This window comes from Harpegnathos saltator, unplaced genomic scaffold, assembly GCF_003227715.2.
Source record: "Harpegnathos saltator strain DR-91 unplaced genomic scaffold, Hsal_v8.6 scaffold789, whole genome shotgun sequence".
NCBI classification, from domain to species: domain Eukaryota; kingdom Metazoa; phylum Arthropoda; class Insecta; order Hymenoptera; family Formicidae; genus Harpegnathos; species Harpegnathos saltator.
In genome coordinates, this window is record NW_020230636.1 from 258,434 (window position 1) to 280,087 (window position 21,654).

Below are 21,654 nucleotides of genomic sequence, written 5' to 3' on the forward strand. Positions count from 1 at the left end.
GAGTGAGAGAGAGAGAGAGAGAGAGAGAGAGAGAGAGAGAGAGAGAGAGAGAGAGAGAGAGAGAGAGAGAGAGAGAGAGAGCGCATCTCGGTCGACTGTGGAATCATTTAAGAGCCGGAGAATACGAAATCTGGCTTCGGAGCGATTCACGGGTTAATTCATTAGGCAACCTCCCGGGCTGCAGCTACTCTTTCCCAACTGTGCGCCAACGGGGCGACGCAAACTCTCCATCGCACAGCTTCGGACTTTCAAATTTCCCGAGGATTTGCTTATGGAAACGCGCGGCGCGAGCCCGCGGGTCGATCGCGCTTCCGTTTCGCCCTTCAACCTCGCTTTTATCCCCGAGGCTAATTCAGACGGGGCAGGGGGAGGGGGAGGGGGAGCGATGGGGCGGTGGCGGTGGTGGTGGTGGTGCTCGAGATGCATTACCGGTTAACCCCGGGTTGTCGTAGATCTACTTAACTGCGCCCGTAAGTTTTTCGAACTGCCTCTCGTTGCTCCGCCGCGCGCGCAATGCAATGTCCGCTGTGCTATAAAGAGCTTCGACTTCCGGGGGTCGATACGAACTTCCCTGGCAGCTATCTATGTGGGTCGAACGGCGTTCTTCCACGGCGGCGGCGGGTGGCTGCGCGGTATCGCCTTGGTATCGTCTTGGCACAAAGAACGGAGCCGGCCCCGAGTCGAAAACAGCGCGCTCAGGCGCTTGCATAATCGCGCGCATAGCACACGGAGAAAGTGAACTTTTCGCCCCGAGCGACGATTTTATTCTCGCGACCTCCATCTGGCCATCACCATCGCTCGCACGTCGCGTCGGACACTTTGTATTCGCGGAAAATCAGCCCTAACGAGATTCCGGCCGGCTAATATAATTCCGGCCGGTAGCCCCGACGTAGCTCGTAGCTCAAGCAGGTAGCAGCTCGGGCTAACGCGTCGTAAGTGGCCGGCAGGCAAGTTAGGTGATGGTAGTAGAAAGGCGCGCGCGCGCGCGCGCGAGGTGCGACCTGGCCGACGATGTAAATGACGGCATAATGCACTCAGCCGAGTCAGACGGCTGACGATACCGTTGGTGTAAGTAATACGCGCTGTCGCGCAAAGTAGCCTTTACCGAGGGACGACCCTCGGATAGAGCCGGCCGAAGAAAAAGGGACTCGGTCACGGAGCTCGGGGTGGAGAGCCATTGTTGAAGCAACGTGGGGACGACGACGGCGGGGTTCGGATATATTTTTTATCTTAATGGCGCTACACAGTTTCACGCTCAGGAAGAAATGGAACGTTGACGCCGGCGCGAATATATACCGAGTATTCTCCGCGTCTCGTGGTCGGTCTCGCGCTGCTCCGAAAAAAATCTCGCCCGTCATCCCGCAGGAGAGCAACGGACGTCTCCGTCCTCGTCATCCTCATCCTCGTCGTCGTCGTCGTCGTCGTCGTCGTCGTCGTGAGTGCGACGACTCGCTTTCTTAAAAGAACTCATCGAGGAATTCGTCGCATGCCCGAGGAACGAGAGAGGCTTCCTCCTCCGCCGCCGCCGCCGCCGCGAGCGTGGCGCGCCGTGACGCGACTTTCGGCATGCATCGTCGCTCACGGCAGCCACCGCCGTGAGCGACGATGCATGCCCGAAATTAAATTAGGATGTCTGGCCACCGCCGGCGCCGCAGAGCCGAGGTGAGAGTGGATTGGTTCGCTGCAGGCGAGCGCGGAAGTATATCTCTTGTACGTGGCTGCGAGTTCGCTAAGTTTATCGACACGCGCGCGTTGCGTTATAACCGCTACTTTGCCGAAGGTCTTCATTACACGCTCGAAGATGCGCATCGTCGAGAGCGCGCCGGAGCGCGTGAGTGCATCGGCGGCGAGCGTACGCCAGCTGTTTTGTCATGCGAGGGAAGGAAGGAGGAAGAAGGAGGAAGAGTCCTCGGCTTTGATCTGCTGCGAGCGTTGCTTCTCTGACCACACTGTGGACGGACGTACAGACGTTGTTGTCCTCCTTCCCTCCTTCTCCGTTTCCTTCCTGGAGCAGCGATTCTTCTTTAAAGTTTTGTTTAATTCTATCTTTATATTTCAACGACAACGGGGCGACGGCGACGGTGCGCCGTCGTCGAGAAGGAAATACCTGCCTTTACGCAATAGCTAGGGTCACGAGGTTAACAGCTGACTGTATTTCACGCCCCTGCCGGCCTTAGTATTAGCATATAAAGCGAGGTGGTTCGTCTTATTTACGTTTGGGAGCCTTCTTCCGTCGAATGTTTACAGGCCTCGCCGCCGAATAATTATCCCATTTACGAATCCGCTCTCTCTCTCTCTCGTTCTCTCTCTCTCTCTCTCTCTCTCTCTCGCTTTGATCCCCGCTCGTATTCTTAGAGGAGACTTTCAGCGCGTCCGCCGGTTAAGCCGGCAAAACTGCCCCGTCGTTTCTCGTTTATTTCGGCACGTGCGTCGTAAAGATTTGGAAAACGCAGAATCATCCACGTTGTAAATGTAAGTAGCCGAGACGAATAAGGCGCCTCCCCTTCGCGCGTTATCTTTCGATCGCGACCACGCGGTTATTAAATTAATTTCCAGACTCTCCCATCGGTCTTCGAATCTTTAGGATTTTTTTTTTTACTATCTCCTCCTCCTCCTCCTTCTCGTCGTTATTGCGATCTTATAAGGCCGATGACAATTTCTCAGCCGTATCGTAGCGACGCCGGCGCTGCGACGTCAGGCTGAACCACAAAATAAACGAAGCGAGGTGATTGAAACCGGTAGCATACGTTACTGTTACGCCGCTCCGTGTATAAAACAGTACGTGCTTGAAAGTTTTCCGACCCGGACCGTGAATCACTCTATGTATTAGGCTTTTACGAAAGAGGGGACGATATTCGGGTCTCCTCCCCTACTGGAGGTAGTTCAAGCAAGCATGGCCTCTCTCTTTCTCTTTCCCCTTCACTCTCTCTCTCTCTCTCTCTCTCCCTCTTTCCCCTTCACTCTCTCTTTCTCTCTCTCTCTCTCTCTCCCTCTCTTTTTCTTGATTTCCTTTAAACCACTTTAAATTTACATACCTTTGCTCGCGGCCTTTGTACGCCGCGGCATGTTCACGGACAGCGTTATTCGCTCTGATAAAAAAGCGCATCGCTTTCCTCGCCGGCGTTTCTTGCTCTCTCTCTCTCTCTCTCTCTCTCTCTCTCTCTCTCTCTTTCACGGCGATAGCAGCAAGTCTCGATAATATTCCGTATTCCGAGATGCGCTCGGAGGAGGAGGAGCAGAAGCGAGCGCACCGTTCGCCTTTCAGTTCCGACCGCTATTTTACAGATTCACGATGCACACAGAAGGTATTTTCGTTAATGCTGCCCGCAGCCGCGGTAATGGCCCGCGGGCGTATTTTGATGGCGCGATTTTCAGCGTCGCGGATATGATGACATCGCCAACTGGGTTAATAGCGAGCGACAGAGAGAGAGAGAGAGAGAGAGAGAGAGAGAGAGAGAGAGAGAGAGAGAGAGAGAGAACGCGAGCCCTGAGTATACTCGGAAATGTGAACCGCGACGCGCGATAGCACACGCGTATTCGCAATACGCGCCGTAGTCGTCGTCGTCGTCGTATCAGCGCGTGCGAGATACCGTCCTGCGCGGATGGGACGAATCCTCGAAAGATACTCGAGGTGGATGCTGCTCGTGCAGCGAGAAAGGCGCGCTCGCTTGCACGCGAATGTTCGTTGCCAAAGTAAGAACGCGATGTGTGTCGGCAGCGATGCTGCTGGTGAACGCAATTCCGCTGATTTAGCTTTTATCGCGGGCGTATTTTAACGCGCGTTTATCCCGCGAGATCGAAGAGAGAGAGAGAGAGAGAGAGAGAGAGAGAGCGCAACGTTATTTCCGTTACGCCCTCGTCCACGCGTCTTGTTTCATTCGATCTTTCTTCCCTCTACGTTCCTTTTTTTTTTTCAAGAATATTGTTCGATCGAGCGGGACGCGGCAACTTTTACGTATCAGTTTTTTACGTTCACATAGGCTTGAAATGCAATCTCCTGAAACGTGACCGGACTACCAGGTTGGATTTACGTTCACGTCAATCGCGAAGCGCATATTAATTCTTGCCAGATCTAACGTAGCTGGTTTCTTCCCGACCGGGAGGGAGATACTCTCACGAGAACGCGAGTCTTTAATAAACGGTTCCTGAAACTTTTGACGGGCTCTCGTCAAACTTCTTTCCACGCTGTCGGTTTGTCGCTGTCTCGTTTCAACTTCTTCTCGCGGCCGCGCCTGTCGGAAGGATCACGCGTATCGATCTTCTCGTCTCTCTTATGAACTGAACGTTCTTATCGAAACAAATTGTGCACGATAGCGGATACCGCGGGAGATATCGCGCAAGTCTCGTGCGCTTTAATTGTGATTTCGCTCAAAGGCCGCGTTATTTCTCCATAAAGCCCATAAAGTGCGAGGGGCTCTCGTGTAAACCTCATCGAACCTGTCAACCTCTCTCGGATCTCGACAATCACGACCGGCGATTTGAAAACGACGCGAAATTTTCCGGCCGAGCAAAGAACATAGCATTTTAATATCGAACGGTTGCTCGTTTGAAAGCAACGCGGAGCGCAGAATAAACGGAAATTTCCCACCGTGACGCCGCGCCGCGCCGCGCCGCGGCGCAATGAGGGTCGTTCTCTGTTTTAATTATGAGCGACTCGATCGAGAGGAGATTGAAAGCCCGTCCCGCTGCGCGACCCTGAGCAAACATCGCGCGCGCGCAATGGATGCTCCAAGTTTCCGGATCGCCGTCGCTCGCGGAACGACCTATCAACCCCGACGCGACTGCAACGGCGGCACGAACGAGACGACGCGGCATGCGGTCGCGCGCGCGCGCGAGTTGTCCGAGCACGGTCGCGGTGAATATACCATTAGATTCCCATCTGGGGACGCGCTACTGACAGCAGTCAGGCTCAAACAAGACGAATGACGCGGTGCGGTCGGTCGCGTCGACGTTGCAGTCGCGGGCACGGAGGCACGTAGGACGACGCGCGGATCGGCGCGCGGGTGCGAGCGCTCCGCACGGTCGTTGACAGGCCGCGATATTCCACCTGGCGGACTCGCATCCTCGGGATGCCCCGGGAACTCGCCGGACGTGGAGTTGACTCCTCCCCCCCCCCCATCAGAGAGCGCGTGATAGTTGCTGCTAGCGATACTCGGCTACGGCCGATGGCGACGTGGTTTCTCGCTATTTCTCTCTCTCTCTCTCTCTCTCGCTCGCTCGCTCGCTTTCTCCTTCCCTCGTCGTTGCGGCAGAACCATCGGCTACGGCGGTGCTTCGTGTCGGGAAGAGGAGAGGAACAGGGGACGAAGAAGAGAGAGCCGCGGTAAGTGAGAGATGATCAAAGCCCTGTCCGCATGTCAAATGGAGAGGCTGACCTCTCCGTTGCAGCGATGGCTGACCAAGTCAGATGATCCCCCGCTACCGCGCCGAAACCCTTCGCTTTCTGCCTCTCTCTTTCTCTCTCTCTCTCTCTCGCTCTCCCCGTTTCTCCCGCCTGGTCTCCTTCGTCACCTCCGTCATCTCTCGAATCGCTGTGGCAATGCGAAAGCCACAGTCTCCTTGCGGCCGATCCCCGTGTGCGGCGTGTATCGCTTCGCTTCCTTCGCCGCCGGCGTAATTCAATTTTCGTCACGGTGGATGATGATGCCGCCGGCATCGCCGTCGCCGCTGCCGCGGTTCATCTGGCCGCGCGTTTTCCTCGGCCACGTCGTCGCGAGTGCATCGACTCGCGCTCGTGATGAAAGAAAGACAGAAAGAGAGGGTGAAGGGGGAGGGGATAGAGGCGGAGGGAGAAAGAGAGAGCGAGCGAGAGCGGACGAGTCTGCTAGTTTTCCGCGGGCTTCCTGGCTCGTCGGTGGCCGCGAAGAGAGCGAGATGTGACTCCGGGTAGATCGCTGCTTCTCGAGAGCGCGCGGCTCAGCGACTGCTCCGCCGAGAGCTCTCGAGGAAATTTCATTCCAAGTGCTATCGACGTTCCGGCTTTTTCAGAGGCGGGTCCGCAGGCGCGCCCGTTGCATACATCCGCGCGCGCGAGACGTACCTGTTGTACTCGGCCGCGGTAGTAAAGAGGGCGCCGCGACGGAATATTGCTCTTCTTGAGCTCGCCAGCGTGAATAAGGGCCTATTGACCTTTATAAATACCGCGCTTATATTTTCATGGCGTCGCGTGTCCGCGAGGCTGTGCGTCGAGGCCGCGCGGCCGTGGGCCTCGCTGCGCGAAGGCCGTCGGTCCTTCCCGTGCTGTGTGAATATCCGTGCCGTACGAAGGAGACCGTAGAAAGGGCTTATGGGTCGGCTGACTCCCTGCGTAGGGCTCGCGACAGAAACGAATGACCGGCAATGATCGTTAACCGCGAACCGAATTCTTAAGCTGCGAATGAACTCGTTCGAGCTGACCACTTTTCGATCATTCTCCTCCCCTCAGTCAGCGAGGATTTTTACTCTCGGAAGTCGCGCGTTCACAAGACTCTTGCCAAGACGCTGGCGTTATACGAAGAGCCTAGTATCGCTCGAGCTGGGCAGCGGTTAATTTGTCACGCAATAACTTACGCGCTCAGTCGGGAGAACGCGAGAGAGCTTTCACTTGTCGAGTGTCCATCTACTTGTCAACTTTGCTAGGAAAATATCTAGACGAGTTGCGAAAATCTTCCTGGCGATGGGAAGTTTCGGAAAGTTGCGCTAAACGCAATCGCGGTATCGCGTAACCGTCGGAGGTTTAACCTCGAAATGAGCATCTCGTTTGCACGTTTTCTTGTCGGCACGTGAACGAGAGGAAAAATATATATAGAAATCTTAAATTTTTAATAAAGTTGTGAAAAAATATATACCGTTAACATTCGCTCTCAAATAAACATGAGAACGTTCTCATATGATACCGCGAAAGTTTCGCAAATTTCCGACGACTTTTCTCGTCAGCGCGTGTATAAAGAAGAAGAAAAAAAAAAAGAAACACGTAAACTTTATCTCTTCGTACTCGCGCGCTCCCTTCATTTCTGGTATAAAAGTACCGGAGATACGTCGTTCATTTTATCGCTGAGCGCAAACGTGCATTTTTCGCGATTCGCAGGCGCACGCGCGCCGACTTGTCACACGGGTCAATGCGCTAACACGCCGCGCGCGCTCTCTCCGCGCTCGAAGATACGTCTCGTGCTCTAATTTTTGGGATGACCACGTGAGAGGGAAGGGTCGCGCGGGGAAACGCAACGTATATTTTCAACCAAGCGTGGGAATCACATCGCACGCTGGCACTTGCAGGCTCGCCGGTAGCCCGCATTATGCACGGGTGCAGGCGCGTGCATACACACATACACAGTGACGTGGGCCATCGTATACGCGGCCGGAATATGCATACAGATATCATTCGGGGGGAAAGCCCTCGGTTTGTTGCTGTTGATACACAGACGACACACATACAAACCGGCGGATACCACCGCGGCAGCGTGTCGGTATGCGGAGCGCCGCAGCGCGCGCGCGCGCGGTGCGAGCGTTCATTTACAGAAAACTTTTCATCCGATACTCATCTCGGGTTTATAATTTTAAGCTCTGTTCGCCTCTCTGAAATTTACTTACAGGAATCACGCGTCCCAGAAAGAACGCACGCTAGCCGAGAGCAGCGCAGCGGAAACCGCGGGAATTCCACGGAAGTAGCGCGAGATTAACGCGGCAAAAATTGGGCAAAAATTCGCGCGACTTGCCGCGACTCGCGAAGGCCCGCTCTGCCGCCATTCGCGTTGCGTTGCATCGCCCTCGCGCTCACGCGCGATACCCCGATAACGAGTGGGCATCATTTAATCGCGGTCGGAGCGACCGGTATTAGAAGTAACCAGAGAGCGCGCCTAATCCAGCGTAAATGATCGTCGCTAAAATTTCATTAGAATTTATCCCCGACTCGGGCGGGCCCGCTTCTCCCCTCTCGGATACGAGTCGCACTCCCCGAGCTTATTTCGCGATATCTCGGGATATATACGTACATGTACACACACACACACACATATATAACGACGACTAATCCACGGATGAAATTAGACGCGACGGGTGAGCCACGCGGGACCGCGCACTCGGCGAAGGAAGTTAACAAATTGGCGACACATGGGAAATCTTAGGTATCTTTATTTCTTCAGCACGGCCCTCCAGCACTTACGGATGCATGGAGGTCTCTCTTCTCTTTCTTCTCGCCAGCCATGCCAGCTATACTCGAGGAATTTCCCCACGTAGCGCGGCGTGCGTTTCCCTCGCGCTCTCGAGGCGCGCGCGAGTTTGTCTCATCGTTTGTTATATAATAGCGCGGACGCGACAATCGGTCACGCGGGGCTCGCGCGACACTTGCCATTTGAAGCTGTACGAGCCGCGAGGCTCGCAGAGAGCGGCTACTCCCACCGCGGCTTATTACGTGGCTTATTTTTGCCGGGAGTGTCGTCGATGTTGCCACGCGCGCTTCCTCCTCCACGCGAGTGAGGGATTTTGGGGGGATTTTACGGACGAGGAAGGCCTCGAACTCCGCGCTCGAATAATGGACTTGTTTCCGTGGAAGGGAATATTATTGATTTTCGTCGATACTTGTTAATTGCGATTTGTTGTAGCGTGCCGCTTTTGGGGTTTACCGAGATCGATTGTTGGACAGTGGCGGGGGGAGGGAGGGAGGGAGGGGAGGGGGAAAGCGGAAAGGGACTAACGAGGGACGAGGGGCAGTCGCGCGCCGTATCACGGTGAACGGTGAATCGATAATCGTTACATCGTGTAGAATCGCGCGCGCCGCAAAACGATTAACGGCAGTTTTTTAATTGGACGCATTTCCGCGGAATTCGATGGAAAACATTTCGTCGGACCGTTTGGAACACGAGAGTGTGCGCCGGGGAAATAAACGAACCGCGCGCGGCCCTCATACCCGCGATCTTCATCGTTCACATTAATGCAGCGCGCGCGCGCGCGCGCGCGCGTGCTCCTCGGCAAATAAAAGCGCAAATGAAGCGCGTGTGTGTTGGTGGAATACGCGGTTACAAATTAGTACACGATGACTGTGGAGGTGTTGCAATCACGGAGATTTATAAATCAGCGGATATGCCGGTTAATAAATTTGTGCAAGTTGTTTTAATCGCTGTCGGATTATTTATCGCAATCTCTCCGCAACGTATGCACACACGCACACGCTCGTATGCGCGTATCTGCGAGCATTGTGCTTCCGGTATCAATGTATGTATATTTCCATAAGAATGAAACCACCAAACGAACGTTCCTCCCTTCCTCCGTGCCCCCTTCGTGCCCGATCGCGTTAATTTCGTGTGTCAAAAAGTCGTCGGTTAATCTCCCGCGAGCGCAAACATCCTTCGCGTAATGAGACGACGTGCAAGAAAAGGGTTTAGAGAAATTCTTTGCTCCTCATTGATTTTCACGGACTTTGAGTATCGTAAAGCGACAGAGAATTTTGATTACGTAGCCGTGTATCTTTTTTATTTTAGCTGACGGTTTAAGGGTCGAAATAGTTCCTCCCCAAGGTAAGAAGAAAGTTTAATTTTCGGCGCGCACTTTTTATCAAAAGAGAGGTGTATGAGGAAATAGTTTAGGTCAAAGTTTGATCTCTCGTTTTACGGTCGCGATGAACTTTAGAATAATTTTCAAAGTCCCAAGAACACGTCATTGTGCAAACTCTAGTCTGTCGAGTGATAGGACACGTCTCGAACTCTTCTGAGATTGGCTCTGACAAGTGACACCCAACCCAACTGTCACTCACCGATTCCAATGAAATTTGGCATGCACGTAGAACATTGAAAAATATTGAACACGTGTTTTTTTATATCGCTCGACAATGCATTTTAAGGGTATCTTCCATTGAGAACTAGTCAGTAAGGGGTTTTTGGGCTCGCTGCTTACGAATCTGGAGATAAAATTACAAAATTCAAGATGGCGGAATATGACGCAATATGACCTGATCGGAATTGTACCAGTGAAGGAGGGATATTGCCTCAGGCAATTACATTTACTGATTTTAACAATGAATCGGTATTCAAAACTGACCTGTCGCGTCAGTTTTTTTCAGATTAGGAAGTTGGTCTACCAAAAGATTATTATCCGTCAGTATCCGAGCGGAATATGTAAAGATATTCTGACATATGGTATGTGTTGATAAGATATAGATAAAGATATTTTGATCTCTTATGCCTTATATTTATTCATTTATTTATATTTATTCTATTTATTTATATATTTATTCATATTATTCATTCATATTATTTATTTAAATTCTGGACTTGAACAGCAAAAAATCTACTGATGTTCAAAACGTTAATCTTAACGTCCAGAAAATTTATATAATTAATATCCTTGAAAGTTTACAATAAACCTTCTTAAAAATCTTACAAATAAAACACATTACAATAATAATAATAGTAATAATAAAGTGCGAGAAACGAATTATGTTTTGACTTCCAACTTCAGATTCGTAATTAGAGGCCTCAAAAACCTCCAGATACCAAAATTGGTTTGAATCAGCCATCTTTTTACAATTTCGCTCCGTCATCTCGAATTTTGTAATCTAATCTCCAGATTCGTCGAATCAGCGACCTTAAAAACCTCTCCCTGACTAGTTCAATGGAAGACAAGTGGAAGATGGAAATCACATGTAATATGTGCAAAGAGTTGAAATAATGCTTTCATGTCCAGGGATCAAGGGGGTGATTTCTACCCTTAAAATGCGTTGTCAGCCGATATAAAAAGACACGTGTTCAATATTTTTCTACGTGCATGCCACATTTCATCGGAATCGGTGAGTGACAGTTGGGTAGTGTTACTTGTGAGCTAGAATTCATTTCGTTTCGATTTACGCATCGCGTGTTAGTTCGGCGAGAGCGGCTTAACGGAGGGAAACATCGCCATTAAACGCGGATAATACAGCCGAGCTGGTCCCGCGTTTCATCGTCGTCGTCATCCTGTCTACGGTGCGACGCAATTCACGTGAAAAACGAGCGACGCGTCGCGTCACGCGATGACTTTTCAAAACGACCACGAGTGGAGGGGCCCGCTCTGTCCGAAAAACACCCGCATAACGGAGAGGGAGGGAAACTTTCGAATTCCGTCGGTCTCGCGTGATAGTTCCGTGCTACCGGCTGCTGGACGTGGTTAATAAAAGCGCGAACGGGGTCCTGGAAATTAGCCCGCGTTCCCGCCGAAGTGTGTGCGAAGTTTAATATTTGCTCGTCGGAAACGTGCGAGCGCGCGTGCGCGCAGACGGGCGATAATAATGCACAGTGCACGAAAATGCAATTACGCGGCATAGATTTACGCGAGAAGCGTTTCACGTCCGCGGAAATGTAAGTAAGGGCCTGCAAAGAGGAATTAAATACCCGGCGCTTCCGACTCGCACGCGCGCGCGCGCGCGCGCGCGAGAACTCGTTCCTGAAAAGCTTCTTTGCGAATACCCTTTGAAACGGTACATGCTCGCTCGCGTCCGCCCGTCATCGCGCACACGGTGATCAAAATTGACGCGACGCTGATACAAAACGCAATTTCATCTCGTTTACCGCGTTCCCCGGAGTGCGTACATAGTATGACAAATGCGCTGGCGAAAGAGAGAGAGAGAGAGAGAGAGAGAGAGAGAGAGAGAGGGAGAGAGAGAGAGAGAGAGAGAGAGCGGTTAAAAACGAGGGAAAAGGAATCGAGGCCCACGCTCTCTGGGAAATTTTGAAAATCGCGCTTTAATTTCGTATAAGTTGGAATTACCACGAGCGCGCATGTGAGAGCGCGCGCAGCAGTTGGAGATTGGATTTACGTTTACGGGATACAAGTGGAGCGCAACAGAAATCATGGCGGACAAATTAATAATGCACGGAACTGTTGAATTTATGCAAACAGCAAATAAATTGAAAAAAAAAAGAAATAGAAACAGAAAAAGGAGAGAGAGAGAGAGAGAGAGAGAGAGAGAGAGAGAGAGAGAGAGAGGATGGAAGAGAGACGTGGTCTCGTGGCGTAGAGGTTTTTCTGAGATTTTGACAATTGGTTCGACGGAAAATCCTTGTTATCCTTTTCGGTCCGTAGAATTTTCGATACTAAAAATGATGTGCAATAAGTGCACGCTCACCCTTTGAGGTACGCCCACCCTTGCGCGAGCGTGCCTGGGAGAGCCTTGGGTCTGGCCTTGTTTCTCTTTTCTGTGGGTTTTCAATCCTCGTAGCAGCCTCGAAAACGTTGTCTTTTTCTTGCTGGTATTTTGTCCTTGCTCTATAACATAGAAATAAAAAAGCGATCAGTAATTTTATCATTGCATTGCCGCGATATTGGAGCATCATGTGGACACAATGCGCGATAGAAAATCTCGTTATCGCGACAGAAGCGCGATGATTGATTTTCGTACATTGTTTTACTGATTTTCGTGGTGATTTTACATCGGCAATCTGTTGACTTTATTCACCCGCGCTTCCTCCTCGGTTGTTCCGAAACGACTCAAATCCACGCATCGGTTATTCCGCAAGCGCTTCATCGGTATAAATTCTGCAAGAACGGAATAGAGGAGGAGGAGGAGGAGGAGGAGGAGGAGGGAGGAAGCACAAGCGAAGGCTCCGATTTGATCCCCTGTGAACAGCGAGCGCGAGAGATTTTAAGCCCCGCATAATTTGTATTTCCGCTGGCCGAATAGCCGGGCGCGCAAACCGTTTATTAATAAACGGCGTGACGATGAGGGGATGAATCGATACGAGCGCGCGACTCGCCGTAAACTCGCATTCTCGCAAGCGTTGAAGTTTCCAAGACGATTATCGTCGTCGTTCGGCGGGTCGTCACGCGCGCGCGTGTGAGTGCTTCCACAGTTCTTTAACACGCTCCGACACTCGCGAATGAAATCGGATCAGCGGCGGGTTTTAGTTACGCCATTTAACGGCCGGTGCGTGCGAAATCCTTTCCGAAATCCTCAATTTGAGCAGCGATGCCGGCGACTACTACCAGTCTCGCAAATAATCGAATGAATCGGGGTTGCCCGCAACATCGCTATTCATTAACGGATAATTCAGGTACGCCGTTAGTTATCCGACCGAGCCCCTGACACACAACGACGGTATATTGTATTAGTGTCAACGCATCCGTTTATTAGCACTGACACAGCGCTACCTAATTAGCCGCCTTTACGACATGGGCGTTAGCTGAAACGAATTATCGAGCTTTCGAGCTTTCGAGCGGACGCGCGCGCGGCAGTCATCGCTCGTCAGGGTCTCGTGGAAAATTCAACCAGTCTCGCTCGATATGAACACGGGAGCGGGTATTAATGGAAATTTCAGACGTTTCGCTTTCGCCCCCCCCCCCTCCCCCCGTCAGTTATAAACAGTGTGTAAACTTCCCTGATACTCGCGCGCGCGCGCGAGAGGGAAAGATAAAAGATAGATTATTGCTGCGATTTTATTATCTTGATTATTTTCCGCTCTCACGCGACTCTCACCGCGTTCCGCCGCGTTTTCCAATTTTTCCGCCTTTCCCACCAGAGCGTACGTCTGATAAATTTCGCGCTCGCGATGTTTTCCCGCGGGCGTCGCCTCATTTGAATCGAAGATAAACGTTGCGCGCGCGCGCGCGCGTATTCGCGAGAAACATTTTGCGGGAGAAACCGATAAAAGATATTAACGTCGTTGAGATCGTTACCGAGTACCCGGTTATGTCGCGCAGCGCGCAATTATTATGGCAGTGTCGTTAGCCGCGCAATGTCCCGATAACGATATCATTACAAAATGGAGCTAATGCCCGAGCCGGCGAACTGAATTTTCCACGCCGAGGCGGCAAAGTGTTTACCGCGCGCGCGTCAGCCGTCGCTGCCGACGGAGGGTGAGTCAGTACTATTGGTTACGACATCCAAGTCGATGGCAACCGGCGATATCGTGATTTAATCAAGGACCATCGTAAAGCAATAATTAATGCCGCGCTGTATCGATTTCGGGCGTAGCGACGCGTTAGGACAGTGTGACGTGTTAATTAGGGGACGCGTTACAGCGCGTTGTTCGCGTGAGCGGACAAGGCAGAGAGAGAGAGAGAGAGAGAGAGAGAGAGAGAGAAAGATAGAGAGACAGAGGGTGGAGAGCAATGGAGACGACGAGGGAGAGAGGGGAGGGGGGAGAAGCGCTATTATGCATGCGCGTATTTACGTAGAAAATTATTCGCGCGAGGAGGGAAACGAATTAACGTCGCCGCGCAATTATTACGAGCCGCGTTTTGCAGCAAACGCTGCGCCGCGTCGCGTCGCGTCGCGTCGCTGTTTCAGCAATAATGACGTCGCCGACGAGCGCTCAACAGCCGCGGAAACTGGCCGCGCCGTGACAAACACTAAACGAGACTTTAACTTCTTCAAATTGGCCATCGTGACTGCCGGGGGAAACTTGTTAAGTCGGACATTTCTCGCGGACGCATCGCGCGCGCGGTGTTAATCGTAACACTTTGTTCTGCGTAACATGTTGCGCAGAGATACTCGCGGTGACCTTTCCTCGCGCGAGTTGTCTGTGACGCGTCCGACGGGAGCACTCGGTGTAACTTTGGCGCGCGCGTTCGACCGTGGAATTAACAAAAATCGCGGGCTCCGTGCGCGAGTTCGCAAACAACTTGCCGGCATTCAACCCCTTGACGGCCGCTGTCACGTGTGCGCGTTCTCGTCCGATCGAGAAGTATGCCAGCCGGCAGTTGACACGGTCTCTCATTCTGATGATTATAAATGACCGATAGATCTTCATTACACCTTGAAATGACGTAAGGCGGCGGTGAAAGTTTCTTCGCGACAAGTGCGGTCGTCAAAGGTCGTCAAGGGAGTGCCAGGAATTTTTTCCTGAGACAAATCGACGATAGTTTGGCCATTCAGCTACTACTGTGATCAAAAAGTATCGGAACATTATTTTTGAAAAATCGCGAGTAAACCGTAAGTCAAATCCGTTTGCTTTCTTAAGTTGGTACACATGTCGTTCATATTTGTTCGCATATGTTGTGCGATTTTTACGACGTCGAAAAATATGGAGCAGAGAATTTGTTTGAAATTTCGTGTTGCGAACGAAATTTCGTTCACAAACGCATTCGAAATGTTGCAAAAAGTTTATGGCGATGATTGTTTGTCGAAAACAAGTACGTTGAGTAGTTTAAGAAGTTTCAAGAAGGACGAGAGGATCCGTTGAAGACGACCCACGCTCTGGAAGACCATCAACGTCAACGGATGAGGGAGGCTCACATTGAGAAAGTGAAAGAACTGATGCTCCAAAATCGTCGATTGACTGTGCGAGAGATAGCAGATGAAGTTGGAATATCATTTGGATCGTGCCAGCACATTTTGTCCAATGTACTGGACATGAAACGGGTCGCATCGCGCTTGATTCCGAAAAACCTGAATTTTCTCCAAAATTTTCTCCAAAAACTCAACGAATGTCGCTCCGCAAACACCGTATTCAACAGACATAGCCCCCTGCGACTTTTTCCTGCTCCTCCTATTGAAAAAACCACTTCACGGACAGCGTTTCGAATCGATTGAGGACATTGAAGAAAAATCGCTGCGTGAATTGAAGGCCATACCGTTTGCCGTGCGCGATATGAGCGATGTCAAACGCTGGCATTTATGCGTTGCGAGCAATGGAAAACTACTTTGAAGGAGACTATAAGCATTTTCACGATTGAATTGTAATTTTAATTTTTAAAAATTAAGTTCGGATACTTTTTGATCACAGTAGTATAGCGCGATAAACCGACGACGACTAAACGCGAGAACAGAATAATTCTTTAATACACACACACACACACACACACACACACACACAAGCGCGCACAACACCACTCGTCTCTGATGCGCGGAGCCGCGCGTTAAGAATCAATCGGCTGCTAGTTCCGCGAGAATGAGTTCTCAGCTCCGACGCGACCGTAATTACTCACGGTCGCAATTAAGACAAGTTACAAGGCCGCTTCCAGCCTGCGCTCGCGCGCATCTCCGTATGTGGGTTAAACGAATCACCCTGCGCTAGCATTCGTCTTCTCGCCTAAGACGACCCTTGCTTACCCTTGCTCTTCCTCCTCCTCTTCCCCCTCCTCGATCCTTCTACTTCTCCCGACAAAGGATTTTCAGGAGTCGCGGGAAATACCGGGGGCTAATTTCTGAAATCGAACTAGCTGCAAGCGGCCGCGCGCGCTCGCGAGAAAGCGGGGGTGCTACACCCATGAATCCCCCGGAAGCCACTATTATTCTAGAGAGGATCGTACGTATTTTACCGCGGTCGGCGCGGCGGCGTGAGAGCGAGCGAGAGAGCGAGGCGCGGGGAGAACGAGCGATATGGGCAAAGAATACAAGAGACTCGCGGGACCACGAGAGTTGGAATGTCGTCCCGTAATATCGGAAATATATCGCCGGGGCTGTAACCACAAGTCATGTTCAATCGAATGAATCGTATGGAATAAAAATAAACCTGCCTACCGTGGAGACGGAAGGTCCAATACCCTCGGCGAGGAGCGTGGCAAGGGGTACGCGCGGCGAGCGCGGAGGGCGCACGGTGTAGGAAGAAATTCGACGAAAAGGAAGACACCGAGGAGAGAGGAGCGAGTGAGAGGGGGAGAGAGGGGGGGGAGAGGACTCGGATCGCCAGCGGGGAACCGTCCGCGAGAGCCTGGCTGAGCGAGAAGAGAGAGAAAGTCAGAGAGAGAAAGAGAGGGGGGGAGGGCAGAGAGAGAGAGAGAGAGAGAGAGAGAGAGAGAGAGAGAGAGAGAGAGAGAGAGAGAGAGAGAGAGAGAGAGAGAGAGAGAACGAGTGGAACGGGGAACTCGAGGGGGATCGAACAAATGTTCCGGCGGCACATGCATCAAATCCTGAAGTTGCGTGAGAGATGGAGTCCCTGCTTGCTCAGCGGCGAGCCGCGATAAAACGGCCGAGTCGAGTTCGCCCTCTTCATCGTCGTCGTCGTCGTCGTCGTCGTCGTCGTCGTCGTTGTCGTCGTCGTCGATGGCGCCAACACCCACCTCGGAACCAAGTTCGAAAGGCATTTAAACTCTCGCGAGCACGGGGGACGTGTACAAAAAGCTCTCGATGGATCGCTCTCCCTGTGATGATGAAACCTCGCCCTCCCTCTGTCTTTAGCATCGTCAAATTAAAATGACTGCGAACGGTGAGAAAGCGCCTGTTTTCTTGCGTTACCGGCGCCGGCGAGTAATCGTCCGCGACGTCTCCGGTTAAGCGATCAACGTCGACGTTCTCGCGCGCGCATCCGTCTTGCCGACGTCGATAGTCGAGTGTTCCCGAGCGACGTCGAGGAGGAAGTTCGCCGGCGAGGGTAACAGCTGACACAGGCTACGCCGGAGATTGAGACGTGAAGAAAACGTGGGGAGGTAATCCGAAAAGAATAGGGGATACGCGCGGCAAGTCGCGGCGCGCCGGCCGACGGCGAATTTTTGCCGCGAACACGTTGCCGTATAGTTCCTGCCAAGGACTGCTTTCAATTACCGGGACGCGCTTGTAATTAGCTTTTTCCGCAATCTCACGGGCGCCACCCGTAGTTAGCTGTTCGAGTTTACGCCGGCGGAGGACAAGTACGTAGTCCTGTAGCGGTCGGCGCGTCGACGTGACTTTCGTAATGAGCCTCTTCGTAAAGGGTCCTGATATATATATACATTACGAATATTAATAAATTTAGAGGTTATGTACAATAAAATTCCTAAAATATTAATTCGGTCGCGTGTGTTAACTTTGAGCTCGTTGGTGTGGTACGAAAATATCTAATTATTGATGACACTTCGGCGGTATCTCTGAGTCGCTATTTCGAAGAGCATAATTTCTCATTTTACACACAAAGGAATCAGAGAGAACATTAAAAATATTAAAGAATATTAAAAGAATATGATAATCTCGATAAATTAAAGAAATCGTTCTATCTCACATCGTTATTATTACAAACCTTATTTAGATATTAATCAGATCGCATCCGTCTCACGGCTGGTAGAGGCAAATTGTGCGACTCGAGTAATTAAATTCAATTTGTTTCGAAAAATGTGTTCTCGCGTCATCATACACTATATTACCGCTCGATTTTCAGTCGGATGATTGACGGTGATCGCGATGACACCCGGAGAATTGCTCGCGGTATCCGCGCATAAAAACAGAAACGCTCTTCCGCATACCGTTCCGGAGGTGGCGGCGGTCGGAAGACAGAAAGGAAGAGAAAGGCGGAAGATGTAGAGAGAGAGAGGCAGAGCAAAGTGAGACACGGGGAAAATAGCTGCACCGAAAGACAAATACGGCGCCAGACTCGGTTACGTTACAGCCGGCTGCATCAGCGCGCGACACCCTCTCCACGCCCCCCGTGTCTCTCCATGTCCCTCTTTCTCTCTCTCTCGCCCGCATTTGTGCCCGCTATTGTCTCTCCGTCTTCGTCCCGTTCATGTACTTTAGATTGTAAGTACGTATTCCCGAGTTTACGCGAAGGTGGACACGAAAAATTATCCAATTCTCGAGATTTCGCCCCGGAACGTCTTTCGTTCCCCGCGTTCGGCGTGCCAGCCGAGCACGTATTCGTGTACTCGCCGAGCGCGGATTTAAATGTCAACGCGGATAATTTCCTCTTTCCCTTTTCCCTGATATAATTTCTCCCAGCGTTCCGTACACGCGGCGGCAGTGAGTTTCTCGATGAAGTTGCGCGAAGGAGAGAGAAGTCTCTCTCTCTCTCTCTCTCTCTCTCTCTCTCTCTCTCTCTCAGCGATCTACTAGGTGCGCAACCAAGTTTCCAGGTTTTTTTGATCAATGAAAAATGGAAAATTTCAAGAGAAATACAAAAAATGGTTTATTCAAAGTATCGTCCCCCGCTAGCTACACATTTTTGCCATCTCTCTGGCAATACATGAATACCGCGACGATAAAACGACGCGTCTTTGGACCGAAACCATTCATCCAACCAATTTTGCACTTGCTCGAAATTGGCCAAGTGTTGCCCAGCCAAGCCATGCGCCATCGACCGGAACAAGTGATAATCGGAAGGGGCCAGGTCTGGCGAATACGGCGGGTGCGGTAGCAGATCCCATTTCAGCGTTTTCATGGTGTCCTGGACGATGGAAGTGCGATGGCACGGAGCGTTGTCGCGCTGCAATATCACTCGTTCGTGTCTCGTGTCCCATTCTGGCCGTTTTTCGAGCAATGTATGGTTCAAATTGACCAGTTGTTGTCGGTAGCGATGCCCATTGACAGTTTCGCCCGGCTTCTTTTCAGCAGCTCATAGTACACGATTCCTTTCTGGTCCCACCAAACGCAGAGCATTGTCTTCTTTCCGAAGCGATTTGGCCGTGCCGTCGATGTTGATGCTTCGCCAGGTGAAAGCCACGATTTTTTGCGTTTGGGATTCTCGAAATATATCCACTTCTCATCGCCAGTAACAATTCGATGCAGGAAACTCTTTCTTTCATGCCGCAAAAGCAACATTTCGGAAGTGGCTCTTCGATTTTCCATCTGTCTCTCAGTCAACTCATGCGGCATCCATTTTTCTTCCTTTTGAATTTTTCCCACGGCATGTAAACGTTTGGAAATACCTTGGCGAGTCATGTTTAATGCCTCAGTGCAAGTTGATCTTGTGTTTGCGTATCATCTTCATCCAATAACGCTTGCAGATCGGCGTCCTCCGGCTTGTTTTTGGTCTTCCGGAGCGCTCCTTGTTCTCAGTGTCGAAATCGCCACTTCTGAAGCGTTTAAACCAATCTTCACAGGTAGTTTTCGATGGTGCATGTTCGCCGTAGGCCTCCTCAAGCAAACGACGTGCTTCAGCTGTACTTTCTTTCAAGTTAAAGCATAAAAGCAAAGCTTCCCGCAAATGCTGTTTATTTGGCGCAAAACTCGACATCTTCGTTGTTGGATAAAATATTTTTGCGTCGCGATATGTGTTGGTATTTTACGACTGGTTATTGTTAACAGATGTCCAAGCTATAAAAAAAAAACATAATTTCAGACATGTATGTCGACTACATGTGTCGTTAGCGTCATCCATCTGTGAAACCCGGAAACTTAGTTGCGCACTTAGTAGTATAACGGAAGAGCTGCGGTCAGAAACTTGTGAGAATTTGGACAGCGTACACGGTGGCCTTCTGCATGACGGGAACAAATAGAAGGCGAACAGCCGACAAACAGGAAGCGCACGCCGCTTGGTTAATTAAGATAAACATATCGTTCGGCCAGTTCCAATTAGTTTTCCGTTGCTCGGTGATAAAAGTTCAAACAGAGCGCACGTGTAACTGAAACTCCGCGGTCTAATAATTAGTTCTTCGCCAGGGAGAGGGACGGCGGCGGGAGAATAGTGCGGGTGGCTGCCGACAAATTCAATTGGTTCCTCGTGAGGGTACCCTTGATTATAACTGGACCACTGGGGAAAAAGAAGCGGGCAATGATATTTGCCCGGTTTTCGACTCCCGGCACGTTTCCCCGTAAATTACGAGGAGAGTTTCGTGCGCCCTTTTCCGCGGCGGGGTGTTCTCGATTTTCCGCATTGTACCTCAACGCGAGAAGAATTTCACGTACCGGCGCGGAAACGCGTTATTAAAGTCTGCGATTTCCTACCCCATCTTCCTTCATACCTCCTCTCCTCCTCTTCCTCCTCCTTCTGCTTTTTCTCGCCCACACTCCTCTGCGCCTTTTCTCGCTCTCGCTGTCTGGTATGCGCCCGGCCGAAACTTCTTCGCTTCTCCTTCATGAATTGTTTTAGAGCAATGCGAAGCGGAGGAAGAGAGAGAGAGAGAGGGGGGCGAGAGAGAGAGAGAGAGAGAGAGAGAGAGAGAGAACCGAAACGGTCGCTGAGGAAGAAAGCGGGGTAAGAAAAAGAGAGGGGTGAGCACGAAAAACTTTTCACGGGGAGAGGGGAGGAAGTTAACGACGTTCGCTTTCCCCCCCCCTCTCTCTCCCCCTTTTTCTCTCAGTTGCTCCGGCTCGATCGCGTAAAAAGGAGACGTCGGGGTCAAGAAGCGTCTTACGTATTCTGCAAGCTCAGGTTTACACGCCCGAGTTATGGCCAGAAAAATCGGAAGTTCGCGGCCGGAAAGTGGCTGCCGAGTGCCTCGCGTGTGACGCGCATAATAAAGACGCGGCCGAAGGGGAGGGTTGCAGCCGCAACTTGGGGAAACGTTTGTTGGGTGCCGGAAGTGAAATGTCGGGGAAGAAGTGCCACCGCGGTCGTGCCAAATTCGATTTTCAGGCGGGAGCGGGCGAGGGGGGGGGGGGCGAGGGTTGGGGGTTCCGGCACAATCCCGGCCAAAGTATATCTACATAGCGGAGAGACAATGGCCCCCGGACCCCCGGGGGGGCAGTCGTAAAAGCTCGCGAGCCCAAACTACTTTGAAGTAGCGCAATTCTATAAGACGTACGTGACGCCGCGCTCGTCGTCTTTTCCGCGGACGGTCCTTTCGCGAGGACTCTGATGATGACGTCAACTTCGTCCACGAGGTAATGCGCGCTGTTCGCCGAGAATACGTAATCCGCGCGATACCGTTGATCGCGTCGCGCGCACGTTCCGCGCGAAAGGACACGATCGCATGTCGTGATAGCCGTCATACTTTCGGAAGTGAGCTTTCGTAAGCCCGACATGGGCTATCCTTCGCCTATGACACGTCCGTGGACCTTCTCTCGTAAGTGGAGAGTGAAAGAAAGAAAGTGAGAGTGAGGACGCAGGGAGAGTGAGGAGGAGGAGGAGGAGGGGAGGGGAG

General features: G+C 51.4%; 1 protein-coding gene across 5 annotated transcripts in view; it reads right to left on the minus strand.

Moving 5' to 3' along the window:
- LOC105181690 (SAM and SH3 domain-containing protein 1) overlaps nt 1–21,654 on the minus strand; it is a 388,936-nt gene that overhangs the window by 43,161 nt on the left and 324,121 nt on the right. For all 5 annotated transcript variants that reach the window (XM_025306536.1, XM_025306535.1, XM_011138643.2 and 2 more), the window contains one exon: nt 12,071–12,210. In XM_025306536.1, the coding sequence (XP_025162321.1) occupies nt 12,071–12,210 (140 nt within the window). The remainder of the gene's footprint in view (nt 1–12,070; nt 12,211–21,654) is intronic.